This window comes from Pantherophis guttatus, chromosome 2 (genome assembly GCF_059756535.1).
Source record: "Pantherophis guttatus breed Tessera chromosome 2, ASM5975653v1, whole genome shotgun sequence".
Classification (NCBI taxonomy): domain Eukaryota; kingdom Metazoa; phylum Chordata; class Lepidosauria; order Squamata; family Colubridae; genus Pantherophis; species Pantherophis guttatus.
Genome location: NC_142064.1, coordinates 71,197,737 through 71,209,300, shown reverse-complemented (window position 1 = coordinate 71,209,300; position 11,564 = coordinate 71,197,737). Strand labels below are relative to the sequence as shown.

General features: G+C 38.2%; 1 protein-coding gene across 2 annotated transcripts in view; it reads right to left on the bottom strand.

Annotated features, from left to right (window-relative positions):
- Window positions 1-232: 232 nt before the first annotated feature.
- VLDLR (very low density lipoprotein receptor) overlaps window positions 233-11,564 on the bottom strand; it is a 28,989-nt gene continuing 17,657 nt past the window's right edge. Inside the window, exons 6-19 of one of the 2 annotated variants that reach the window (XM_034410318.3) lie at window positions 11,197-11,319; window positions 10,697-10,819; window positions 10,342-10,461; window positions 10,131-10,256; window positions 9,553-9,724; window positions 7,958-8,182; window positions 7,176-7,294; window positions 6,623-6,762; window positions 5,923-6,064; window positions 4,386-4,535; window positions 3,500-3,577; window positions 2,299-2,379; window positions 1,721-1,890; window positions 233-828 (exon numbers count right to left, since the gene is read on the bottom strand). In XM_034410318.3, coding sequence (XP_034266209.2) covers window positions 793-828; window positions 1,721-1,890; window positions 2,299-2,379; window positions 3,500-3,577; window positions 4,386-4,535; window positions 5,923-6,064; window positions 6,623-6,762; window positions 7,176-7,294; window positions 7,958-8,182; window positions 9,553-9,724; window positions 10,131-10,256; window positions 10,342-10,461; window positions 10,697-10,819; window positions 11,197-11,319 — 1,805 coding nt within the window. In that variant the 3' untranslated portion in view covers window positions 233-792. The remainder of the gene's footprint in view (window positions 829-1,720; window positions 1,891-2,298; window positions 2,380-3,499; window positions 3,578-4,385; window positions 4,536-5,922; window positions 6,065-6,622; window positions 6,763-7,175; window positions 7,295-7,957; window positions 8,183-9,552; window positions 9,725-10,130; window positions 10,257-10,341; window positions 10,462-10,696; window positions 10,820-11,196; window positions 11,320-11,564) is intronic. The other variant, XM_034410319.3, reaches the window with a different exon arrangement.

Here is an 11,564-nt window from a genome sequence, read left to right as displayed (position 1 = left end):
CATCATACGGGGTACCACTGTATAAATACGGTTTGTTGACTGATTCACTGGATTAGTGATATGGAGGCAATTTCTTTAAGAAGTTAGATATATCTACTACCTGACTTTTAAGTACCATATCGGAGTCCTTTATGGGAATGGAGTTTAATTTTGCCTTGTTGCTTAGATCAGCTCAACTGAAGTTCCACCCATGTACCAAGCGATCTTAAGAAGAATGAGTCGAGTCATAATACAGAGTTTTGCCTCTTTTCATTTCAGTGTTGAAATTTACAGTGATTTCTGATACAGAGCAGTTGTCCTCTGCACACCCCTGTAGGTGGTTCAGGGAGGACAAATTCACAATTCATACAAAAGTTAGTTTACAAATTTTTGGCAATTAATCTTGAGTAACCCGTTTTCTCCTATTGCCATTTTCCAAACATTGAAAAAAAATTATACAATAATTTACATTGAAATGTTATTCCAAAGTGCTTAATAAACTATCCCTTCCCCGGATGATTTACAATTGGGCCTGTACAATTATTTACAGCTAGTACTTTTGAAGCACTTACTATAATATGGCTTCTTGGAAAGTGCTTTATACATAGCCAGTGGTGGGAATACTTAAGTTTATTCAAGGGTTACAGGTAAGTAAGAACCATCAAAAGTTGATAGTGAACACAGATCTTTATAACTTTGTATGAAAATGTGTTTTTTGTGAACTTGTTCCACCTGTGCCTTCATTCATCAAGGATCTCTTCAGCCACTGTCTGGCTACCATGCAAAAGTGTAGAATGCAAGTGTAGACTAGATTCATGATAAATCATCCTCTGTGCTTACAACTGATATCTGTGAAGAAAAGAAAAGTTATATCCCAGATGAATGCACCTGTGTTTCAGGTAGGTAAGGTTTAGGGATCAGTTGTTTATTGCTGAGGGTAACCTGAAAACTCCAAGCTTTCCACTACATTTCAGTAATGTACATCCCTTCATTTGAAGACAAAAGCACATAAAAACTGCATTCTAAATGCAACTGTAGCTTAACAAATTGACCATACCACCGAGTGCTGCAACATATTCCTTATCCAGAACTGCACATTCTGCTCACTTTCTTCCAAATGTGAAATGTGGCCCATGCCACCAGGAATCTCTCTTCTACCCCACCCCTGCAAACTATATGAACACAAGCTTGTCTGTGCCATCAGTTCTCATTGACAAACCCCATATATCCTTTTAACCAAGGAGTGAAGCTGAGGAAAACACTGCTGAAGCTCGAGTCTGATAGTTTTACATCAAGTGCCATTGTTAAGCTTTAAACATGTAAATTCAAACATGTTGATTAGGTGCCCTAAAGCCTTCAATTGAAAAGCAGTTCTTGGCAGAAACTGGTTGGGATTTTGAAACTTATTGACTGATTATAGGCTATCAAGTCATTGTTGACTCTTAGTGACCATATTGATTGATCTTCTCCATGACAATCTATCCCAAGTGTCAGGATTTGAGATTTGGATTAATCTTTAAAAATCCATATCCTGGAATAAATACAGACTACAACACTTGTTGGGATCCCTAATCAGATGCCAGAAGAACTGTGAAAAGCTTTTTCATGATTTTCCAAAAATCATTCTTTATATTTTGGGTACCAAGACAGTCGCCTGTTTTAACTCTATCAGTAAGGAAATTGATAGAGTTAACTCTATTAACTCTATTTTCTATCAGTAAAATAGTAGGAGTTCACTTACTGCTGGATACGTGTGCCCAACTGTACTGCTGTGTCTTCCAATATCTATAGAGAGATCTTCCTCTGTGGTTTTCAGATACACTGGGTTGTCAAAGTTCATGCTTTTCATATTCTTCTGTTGCCAGTTGCGCCACATGAAGTAGCCTCCTGCTGCTGCTGTTACTAATAGTACTATGAGAAATTGTGAGATTTTAAAAATTCAACTGGAAAGCCTATTCTGTTTTAAGTAAGACTTAAAGACTAAGACTTCATTACTTGTATTATGCCTTTTCCTCAAGAATCTCATGATGGTCTCTCCTTCCATTTTGTTTCTTCACAATAATCACGTGAGGCCAGTTAGGCTGAGAAAGGAAGATGAGGGGGAGACTATCCACTGGGCATTACTACCAAGTCAGGATCTAGATGTGGTTTCTTCTAACGCTATTTGGGCTCTCTGACCACTATGCTCTTCCCGCTACCTCTATATATTGCTTTTTTCAAAAATAATTTTATATCCCAAAGGAAAACATGGTGGTGGTGTAAAAAAAACCCATGCTGAAAATGTTTTCTCCTGATTTCAGGGCACCACCTCATACTTACAGATAGGAAGAATAGCCCATGCTGCTGACGTACTTCTTGAGGAAGCTAGTTCTTCTGATACTGGACTGCTCTGATTTTGACCTAAGGAAAGAAAACAATTACAATATGTTTACAATGTACAATTTACAGTACAATATATTTATCATTATGGATAGTCTGATCAAATTTGCTATCTAGAACATAGCATTGCCCAGTAAAGAAATTACGTAATTCAGGAAATGGCCTTGATTTATATCAGCTGTATATCAGCAGTTTCTGCTCAGTTCACAATCACTTCATTATCTGTTCAAAAATATTTCATCATTCTTCTGACATGACCATCTTCCTTGCTATAACAAGAACAGATTGGACCAACAGAGATGGACGGACATTGCAGGACAGCTAAGCTCCACCCAATGAGCATCCACAAATACTTTTAAAAGAACTGAAAACCCAGACAATATGAAATCGGATATTCTAGTCTCAGCAATAAGTAATGAACCTTTGACATGACTGAAGGATCATCGTATGTTTGCACCCTGAGATTATTTTTGGACCCAGCCTTGTTTTTGGATTATCAGAACTTGGAGTGCCCACATAGCTATTATATGACCTAGCAGCTCTACCTGAATTGTGTACAGGTAATTCAGCAGCTTCATTGCTCATTTGTTTCAGAGTTTAAATTGGGTTTTGCTTTTAAATCTGAAGGATCAAATACTTAGGACCATAAAGCTGCTCAACTCCTTACAAAGCACTGCTCCACATCCCATGACTGCAGGAAGTCTAACTAGATGTGACTTTGCTTCCAAGGTATTCAAACTTCCTACTGAAATTGGTTTGCTTTAGTTAAAAAACTGTTGATTCTAATTCAGGGCCTTTTTCTGCAGGAGTCTGGAATTTATTTTTTTTCCTCCTGCTTTTTGTTCCTTTTGGATTGCTAAAATGGTTTCTTTTAACTAGCTGCTTTGAATGTTTTACCTAGGCAGTGAGGAACACTGCAAACAAGGCCTAAGGTACAACTTTACCAAAAGTTTTGCTAGATATTCTCTAAGAATTTAAATGGTTTGCCAAATCAAGCCAAGTCACTCTAGATCCACATTCCTTGAAATAATCCCAGCAAGACTAGAAGCTGCTCATTACTGTTTCCGAGGTCAAAGCTTTGGCTTAATTTATCCTGCTTTACCACCAACTCTTTTGAGCTGCCTTGGATCAGGACCAATACCTCCAGAAAGTGGTCCAGGTGGTTTGTCTGTTCTGCTGCTCTCTTTTGTCTCAGTGAAAGCCACAGCAGTTCCTGTACCTGAAATTACAGATCGGTAACTTTGAAGCTCTGCATTGGCTCTTTTTCATTTCCACCCCCCATTTTTGGGGTGGAAGTGGAATACCCACAGCAGATGAGTATGGTCATGCAGGCTTAGTTAATCTGGCCCTGAAAGGTGTTAGATTTATTGTGCTATGAAGATGTAGCCAACAAGCAAGGATATCATTATGGTCAGGTATTGTAATGCTAGGAATCACTTCTTAGCCAGTTGGGTAAGCAGAATCATTGCGGAAAACAAAAGCAAGGATTGCAGTTTCAATTCAACAGAATGGAAAGATCTACTCAATCAAGGGTTACTGTAAGTTTGTTTGAATCAAGCTGCAAATCTATCACCACCAGCACACAAAACACAGTGTCCTTTAGTGTGCCATAGCTGACTTGCATATTATTGTGCTTTTACATTCAAATCAGAATGCTATCTGCAATTATGCAATCCAAGACCCTGGATTAGTATTTACATAGAATTTGATTATTCAAAACATCTTGCCTCTTTATAGATTACAATTATATGATTGCCAATCAGCGTTTGAGGCAAGGAGCTTATGAGCCCCTGGCAGAGAAGAAGCTTTTTATGGCTTGTGTCCAGGTACATCATGGCTGATAATTAAATCAGGCTGATGTTCAGATTTAATGTTCTACACAGCATGCAGTATCCATGAAATGCAGAAGCCAGGCAGTCGGGATGCTGTTTAATGGCCAAACTTAATACTTTAGCAAGAGTTGTATGCATGAGATGGCAGGACGGAAGCGCTTCCTACACTACGACAAAGAGAATCACAGACTATACCTTTGCATTTCAAGCCATTGTCTTGCAGGGCATCTCCATCGGGACATATGCAAGTATACTTTGGGGAACGACTGTTTATCTGGGGTGCAGGCAGGCAAAGGTATTCACAGCCTCCGTTTGTCATGTTCTCGTCTTCACACCAGTTTTTCCCTGTGGGTAGAAGAGTTTTCAGACATAGGTCTCCTAGGATGGACTACAATTTCTAACAAAGCAGCAAAAGCTGAGGCCTACTTACTATTTGAAATAATTACGATGTCTTACTTGGCTTTCCACTTCAGATCAGGTTACAAAGGCACTACAGGAATGCCCTATTCCCTTCCCCCTTCCAGGACATCCCGTGCTCAAGATGAGTTACCCAATCTTTTTTTAAAAAAACAATTTATTTTTTTTCAGACACACAAACATAAAATACATATTTTCTGAATAGAGTATTGACCGAGTCAAAAATTCATACAGCTTATTTTCTCCATATTTACTACTGTATATATACTCCAATTTCTGCCAGTATTCTACTTTTCCCCTTTTATCTATATTTTTTATAGAATATATAATCAATATTACCATCCTCCCTCGCTTATCTTCACCTATCACAATTTTTTAATCTATTGAAACCCTTTACTTTAAACAGTCATTCGATCATTAATTTTTCACAATTTTTTCTTTAGTATCAATTTTTCCCAAAGATGGGCCAAATTTTATCTTATCATTACTTTACCCGTTATTTTACCCTTTTAAACATATATTTCCTTATATTTGTTTTACATCATCTTTCTCTAAAAATTAATCATTTTGCCATTTTACCCGAAATACGATTCTTCTCATTTATTTTTATAACCCCCTTTTTAAGTAAACCCAACTTCTATTTCAAATTCATTCCAACTTTCCCCTTCAAATAATTCCTTTTTTATAATTCAATTTTTAGTCCCAGTATTAATACATTTTCTTTACATTTTCAGGATTACAAAATATACTTCATCTTATTCAGATAATATAATCATCAATATTGCTTCTATCGAGTTACCCAATCTTTATGTTATAAAGCAGGAGAGGGCAACTATGGTAAATTTGTGACCAATGGACTTCAATTGCCAAAGTTGCCCACCTAAAGGCACTATTTCTATTTTTAATACTAGATGGCCTTTGCAAGGCACTTTGAAATGATGATACCAAGTCCAAAGGACAGATTGAAATCATCCAAATGTTTTCTCCTCAGGGAGGCTTAAACAATACAGGCCATCATTGATTTATGATTGGTTGCTTAGCAACCAAAGCTACAACGGACTTCCAGGGCTACTTATGATCTGGATTTGAACTTCTATCACTTAAAAACTGTGGCATTTTATGATCACCATAAAAAAGTCATAAAATCATAAGGACTCACTGGTGATCCACCTAATGACAGACATGATTTACAACCATAATTCCGTGCTCAGCTATGGTCGTAAGTGGAAGACTACCTGTACTGTGTTGTCCTCCCACCTGTAACTTGAGAACTCAGTTTTTGCTTGGAATTTTACTCCTGTGCCCCTGCTATTACCTGACTGCTGAACAAGTTCATGATACACAATGATGTCTCGAGCATCATAGAGATTGTTTACTACTGTTTGCAGCTCAGATCCTGTAAATTTGTTGGCGCTGTACACGGCTTCGTTTTCCCAGTCTGTCCAGTAAACCGTGTCCTAGGAAGAAAAGAGTGAGCATTTCAAACTGAAGGATTATTTTTTAACTTCCTCATATTTTAGTAATGGAAAGTACACTAAAGAGCATGCATTTCATTACTACAAGTTATAGGTTAAAAAAAGAAACCTCTTCCAAATGAACTTATCTTTCTTCCTCCACCAGCTTATACATTTGCTACCTTTTTGTGACCTGGGGCATACTTTGTCTCCCATACTTTATTTCCTGCCCCACCCAGACCAACCCTAAAGGTTGTAGGAAATACAGAAGTAATATCATAAAACGAGACAGGACGGAAGGCTATTTTTTGGGGTGCGTGTTTTTTTAAAAAAGAAAAATACCTATATTAAGTCTAGCTTCTCCAACTTCTTTTCCTTGAAATTCTTATGTGAAAAAAAAAATAAAATTATGATGCCAGGATTTCACAATGTGTCTATTCAATTTTAGCAATGCAATTTCCCCATCCCTCAAAAGAATTAGAGGCAGCTGAGTAGTAAACTACCCCTTCAATATGATCTTGCAACCTCTCAAAATACATGTCTGCAAACTTTGATTCTTACCTCAAATATTGTCAAACTAAGAGGATGAGCAAGAAATTCATGGGATGCAAATATAATCCTGCGGTCTTGCCCATTCATATCCACGCTGGAAAGCTTATGCAGTTTGGAGTCAACCCAGTAAACACGATTTTTTACACGATCTAAACAAAAACACATGTCAGTAATTAGGGCAGAAGAACCATGATTTACCAAGAACTTCCCTACTTGTTTCAACTCTCTTTAAACCTGGAGGTCTAGGGAAGTTATGAAGTAGCATTCCTGACTACACAATGGGTAAATAAAAGCCATGACAAACAGTGATTGAAAGAATTCTTATCATGGCCAGAAGATGATGGACATGGCCATTCAGAAGCCAAGATACAGGTAGGTCAATACCACCTAGCTAGGTATTAGTGATATTTTGGATGGGAAGGAAAGAGAACATTTTAACATGGAATTTCATTACAGGAGGTCACTTGCCTTCAACCCTTAATATACTGGTCTAATTTAACCAATAACTCCAAGAATTCCTTAAGAAAGGAATTCCAATGTGGTATGAATAACATTAATATACCTAGTGCAATCCCATTGGGCCTTTCAATATCTGTTGTCACAAGTTGCTGCCTGTCAAGTCCATTCATCCCTGCTTTCTCAATTTTGGCTGGTTCACCCCAATCAGACCAATACATGAAGCTGTAAGAGAAACCAGGTAAGAGCTGTCATAAGTCTACTCTTGTGAGACAGTTATTTTATTTCTACCGTCTCCTTTCAAACATGTTTCTTCTTCAACTGAACCTTAAGTTTTGACCTTAAATTTGGGCTACCTTGCCAGAATAATTGGACCTCCCCCTCCAATATATTATTTATCCTTAGGGCTCAAATATCACTTATAGAATCTGAATGACAAAGTTCACTTCTCTTAGGGTTTTCTATTGTGTAGGTGCATTGTTTTATGTTCCGAAGAGACACATTGCTTTCTCAGCAGCTATTAATAGAGACACTCAAGTAAGATGTGTAGACATCACTGGCAAGTTTCTAATATTACAAACTAGCAATTCTTGCTATGCCACCTCCTGCTATGTCTTTGTCAACATTGCTGCTAGTGTTAGCACAGCTGTGAAAGAGATTCTGAAGTGAAATTACAATCACTTTAGGATTTCTTCTGAGCTGCATGGGCTCTTCCTCAGAAGACCCTCCACTGTCACTCCTCAAATCATGTGATTCAAGTCTCACAGGAATCCAGGAGTGATTTAATTTCAGGAGGGTGTCTGAAGGACAATTCTACTAAAGAGGCTTAAAGGTTCTCAGAATTAATGCTCAGATACTTCCATACCAAGTATGTAAATATGGGCTTACCCAGAAAGTGGATCCACAGCCACACACGCTGGCTCCCTTAAGTTAGTGTTTAATAAGACTTTCCTTTTAATGCCATCAAGGCTGGCCACCAAAATGGACTTCAGGGATGAATCAGTCCAATAGATGTTCTTGTAAATCCAATCAACAGCAATTCCTCCAGGACTTGGTACATTGTCTACAATCCGGCGATGTCGCACTGGTTTGTTACTAGAAGTAATTGAGGCACTAGGGAGAAACATTTCATTAAATGCAGTCACTAGGGAATGCAACATCCTATATTTAAGCATATGGCAAAGGCACAAAGAACAGGTCATGTCTGGTTTTATGTTAATCCTAAATCTTGCCTGGAAGTTTAGCTTCAGCCACTGTTCAATTTTTTCCTACCTTTTTTTTTTTTTTGCCACCAAAATTGCTTCTTACGAAATTCAGATAGTTGTGTTCAAACGAGGCTTTTTAGGATAAAATCTGTCAGGAATATAGTTGGCCCAGAGTTTCTATGGTGCTTTCAACGTTTTCCTAGACAATTATTACAGCTAGTTCTCCTAGATCAGCGTAAAGAGCTCATCAAACATAACAGCAGTTGAAACAAGGCATATTGTTGATTTTTATTTTAGTGATGGCTGGTTAATGCAAAAGACATTGGGAAACTGGGTACAAAGCAAGATTTTAGGAGAAAGCAAGGAGAACATTGCAGGTGTTTCTATTTAGATCAGGCATGTCCAACCTCCAGTCCTTGGGCGGCATGTGGCCCTGGACAGCTAGTAATATGGCCCCCAAGATCATAAACTTTTAACATTATTTTGTGCATTTATATCCATTAACTATATTACATATTTTATATGAAGCCCAAGATAATCCCTCTTCACGCAATGCAGCCCAGGCAAGCCAAAAGGCTGAACATGCCTGATTTAGATTAACCCAGACTGCTAGCAGCTAAAAGCCAAGCATGTCATTTTCCACAGAACTATTTAGATCCTGTCCCACCAGTAGCAGCTGCCTTCACTCCACTGCCAAGAAGAAACCAAAATGTTACCCTCTCTGCTTGGACCTATAAAAACTAGAGCTATAAATGAGTTACATAGCCCACTTCAGACTACTGACCAGACCTAGTTGCAGATCAAATGTTGTACGGTGTCTCTAAGAAAGGCCATAAACTTTTAAAGAGTGGCAGGAATTCGTTTCTGTTTAGAGACTGAATTAAGAAAGGTATTCCAAGGCAAAGCAGTGAAGGTGGAAGGGTCAATTTCTTTAGTCCTTTTTAAATTGGAAGGGGAGCTCTGACTTACTCCCTCTAGTCAAAATAGGTGCTTTACTGGTAAGCTATTGGAAGTTTGATATGCTTACTTTTATGTGCATTATTCCCTTTTAAAAAGAACACTTGTGCTGCAAAGATTGAAAACGTGTTACTAAATTTCAGTAGAATAAGCTTGGGGAAGTCCAAGGGTTACCCCAAGGGAAGCAAGAAGGTTGTATGTTAACCCTGAATCAGAAGCATTTTTATCATACAGATAAAAACCCAGAGATTGGTTTTTAAGATATGGCAGATATGTTAAGTTTTTACCATCACACAGAAAGAGCTTAAACAGTTAGTTTACCTGAGGATTGCATTTGGTCCAACGTCAGCCCAAAAGATTTTATGCTCAGCCATGTCGGCATCCAGAGCAACCACATTTCTTAGGTCTCCTATGAGTTGGGTGTAGTCCTGCCTTTCGAGAGCAAACTGCCTGATGTTCCAACGATTTGTAAAAAGCAGACTTGGTTCTCCTCCTGCAAGAGTAAATTTGTGTAAAGCTAGGCAATAAAAACCTACAGCCAGTTGCTGAAGAAACAGCTCCTCCCAAAAGCTCTTGAAAGAAAGTTGCAAGCCTTATGCAGGAGTCGGCTTAACCATTCATGTATTCAGCCATCTTAACTAGAACCGTGTATTCTAGAGTCCAAATGCCAGCTGATAATGCTCTAGAGAGAGTCACAATGCAAGTTTAACATGTTAGCCTGGATGGGACTCTCACATTTGACCATGCTAGCTGGCAATTCTGGAGTTATAATTTCAATAGATCTGGATTGGGCAAACAGACCTATCTGATCAACAGTTATCAGTCTAAGAAGTGTTAGCCATGCCTTTCTAAGACCCTACGACAGAATTTGAGTTGAGTATTCGTTTCCAACTACTTACCAATTGCTTTGCATACTCCTGTTTGTGGATCCATTCGGTAGCCTCGACTACATTCACATTTATAGCCCAGTTTGGTATTGACACAAATCTGACTGCAGATACCTGGATTCTGGCATTCATCAATGTCTAGGGGGAAAAAAAGATACTCATAGTGCAACATAATATGAACAAAGAGTAACTTCAGAAATGTTTTCTTTTTCAGGATCTTTACCTCCACATGTTTTTCTGTCTATCAGTTCAAAGCCAGCTGGACAATCACATTCGTAACTTAAAACCAGATCTCTGCAGATGTGAGAGCAGCCTCCATTGTTCACCAAACATTCATTTACATCTGGAAAAGAGAAGAACTAGTAATGCCATTCAAGTTGTTATTTATTTGGATGACTCAGAGATGCAAATTTTTCGAAGAGGAAAAACTGTACAACTGTGTGCAACTATAGAGCTTCCAGATTGGAATGTGGCCTATTACAATAGGTGCTGCATTATTCCTTGAGATAAAAAATTGTTTAATTAGAATCAGATGAAAAGATTTTTATTTATAGTTGGCTTTCTTAACTACAACTTACTGCATTCGGTGAGCGGCTCATCACTCCAGTCCCTGCAATCCTGTTTCTGGTTGCACACTTTGTTGAAATCTACGCACTCACCACTACCACACAAGAATTTTCCGGGTCCAGTGCACTGGTTAACTGAGGATGGAAAGAAAAGCCAGAGTTAAATAAATAGCTCCATGCCCAACTTAGTGTCTCCTTGAGGCATAACTCAAGTATCCATTTCAGGGAATCAATACTAATTTATGATAAATCAGGAAAGTTGTGACAGTGATCTGCAGTAATATAAATGTCTCAAAGGGCATGATCCAGGGAGCAAATATAACCAACTGAAGAAATATCTCATGGAAATTACCACAAGATTCTCTAGAACAGAGGTCTCCAACCTTGGCAACTTTAAAACTTATGGAGTTCAACGCCTAGAATTCCCCAGCCAGCAAGCATAAGGAATATGGCTGCTACATATTCAGGTTACATACTGACATCTGCAAACTCTTAAAGTTCTCGTTGCTTACCAACATGACAGTTCACTTCATCAGTCCCATCTACGCAATCTCTTACACCATTACACTGTCTGGTTCCATGAATACAGTTGCCATCCTCACATCTGAATTGGTCAGGTCTGCAGGTCCGAGAAGCTGAATAGAGGACATACTGTTTTAAGGACCACACTTCTATCAAATAAGTATTGATGATCTAAGTTTTAACTGAAACAATTTATTCGTTAGAAAATTAAATGTCTTCTATGTGCTAATATGAGATTCCTTAGGATCAGAGTGGCATTTATATCCTACAGTTAAGAAATTAGTACCTATTATCTCAAGTACGCATTTAAAAGTGTTCCATCATTCTGCAGAACTTTGGAAATGGTACAAACACCAAT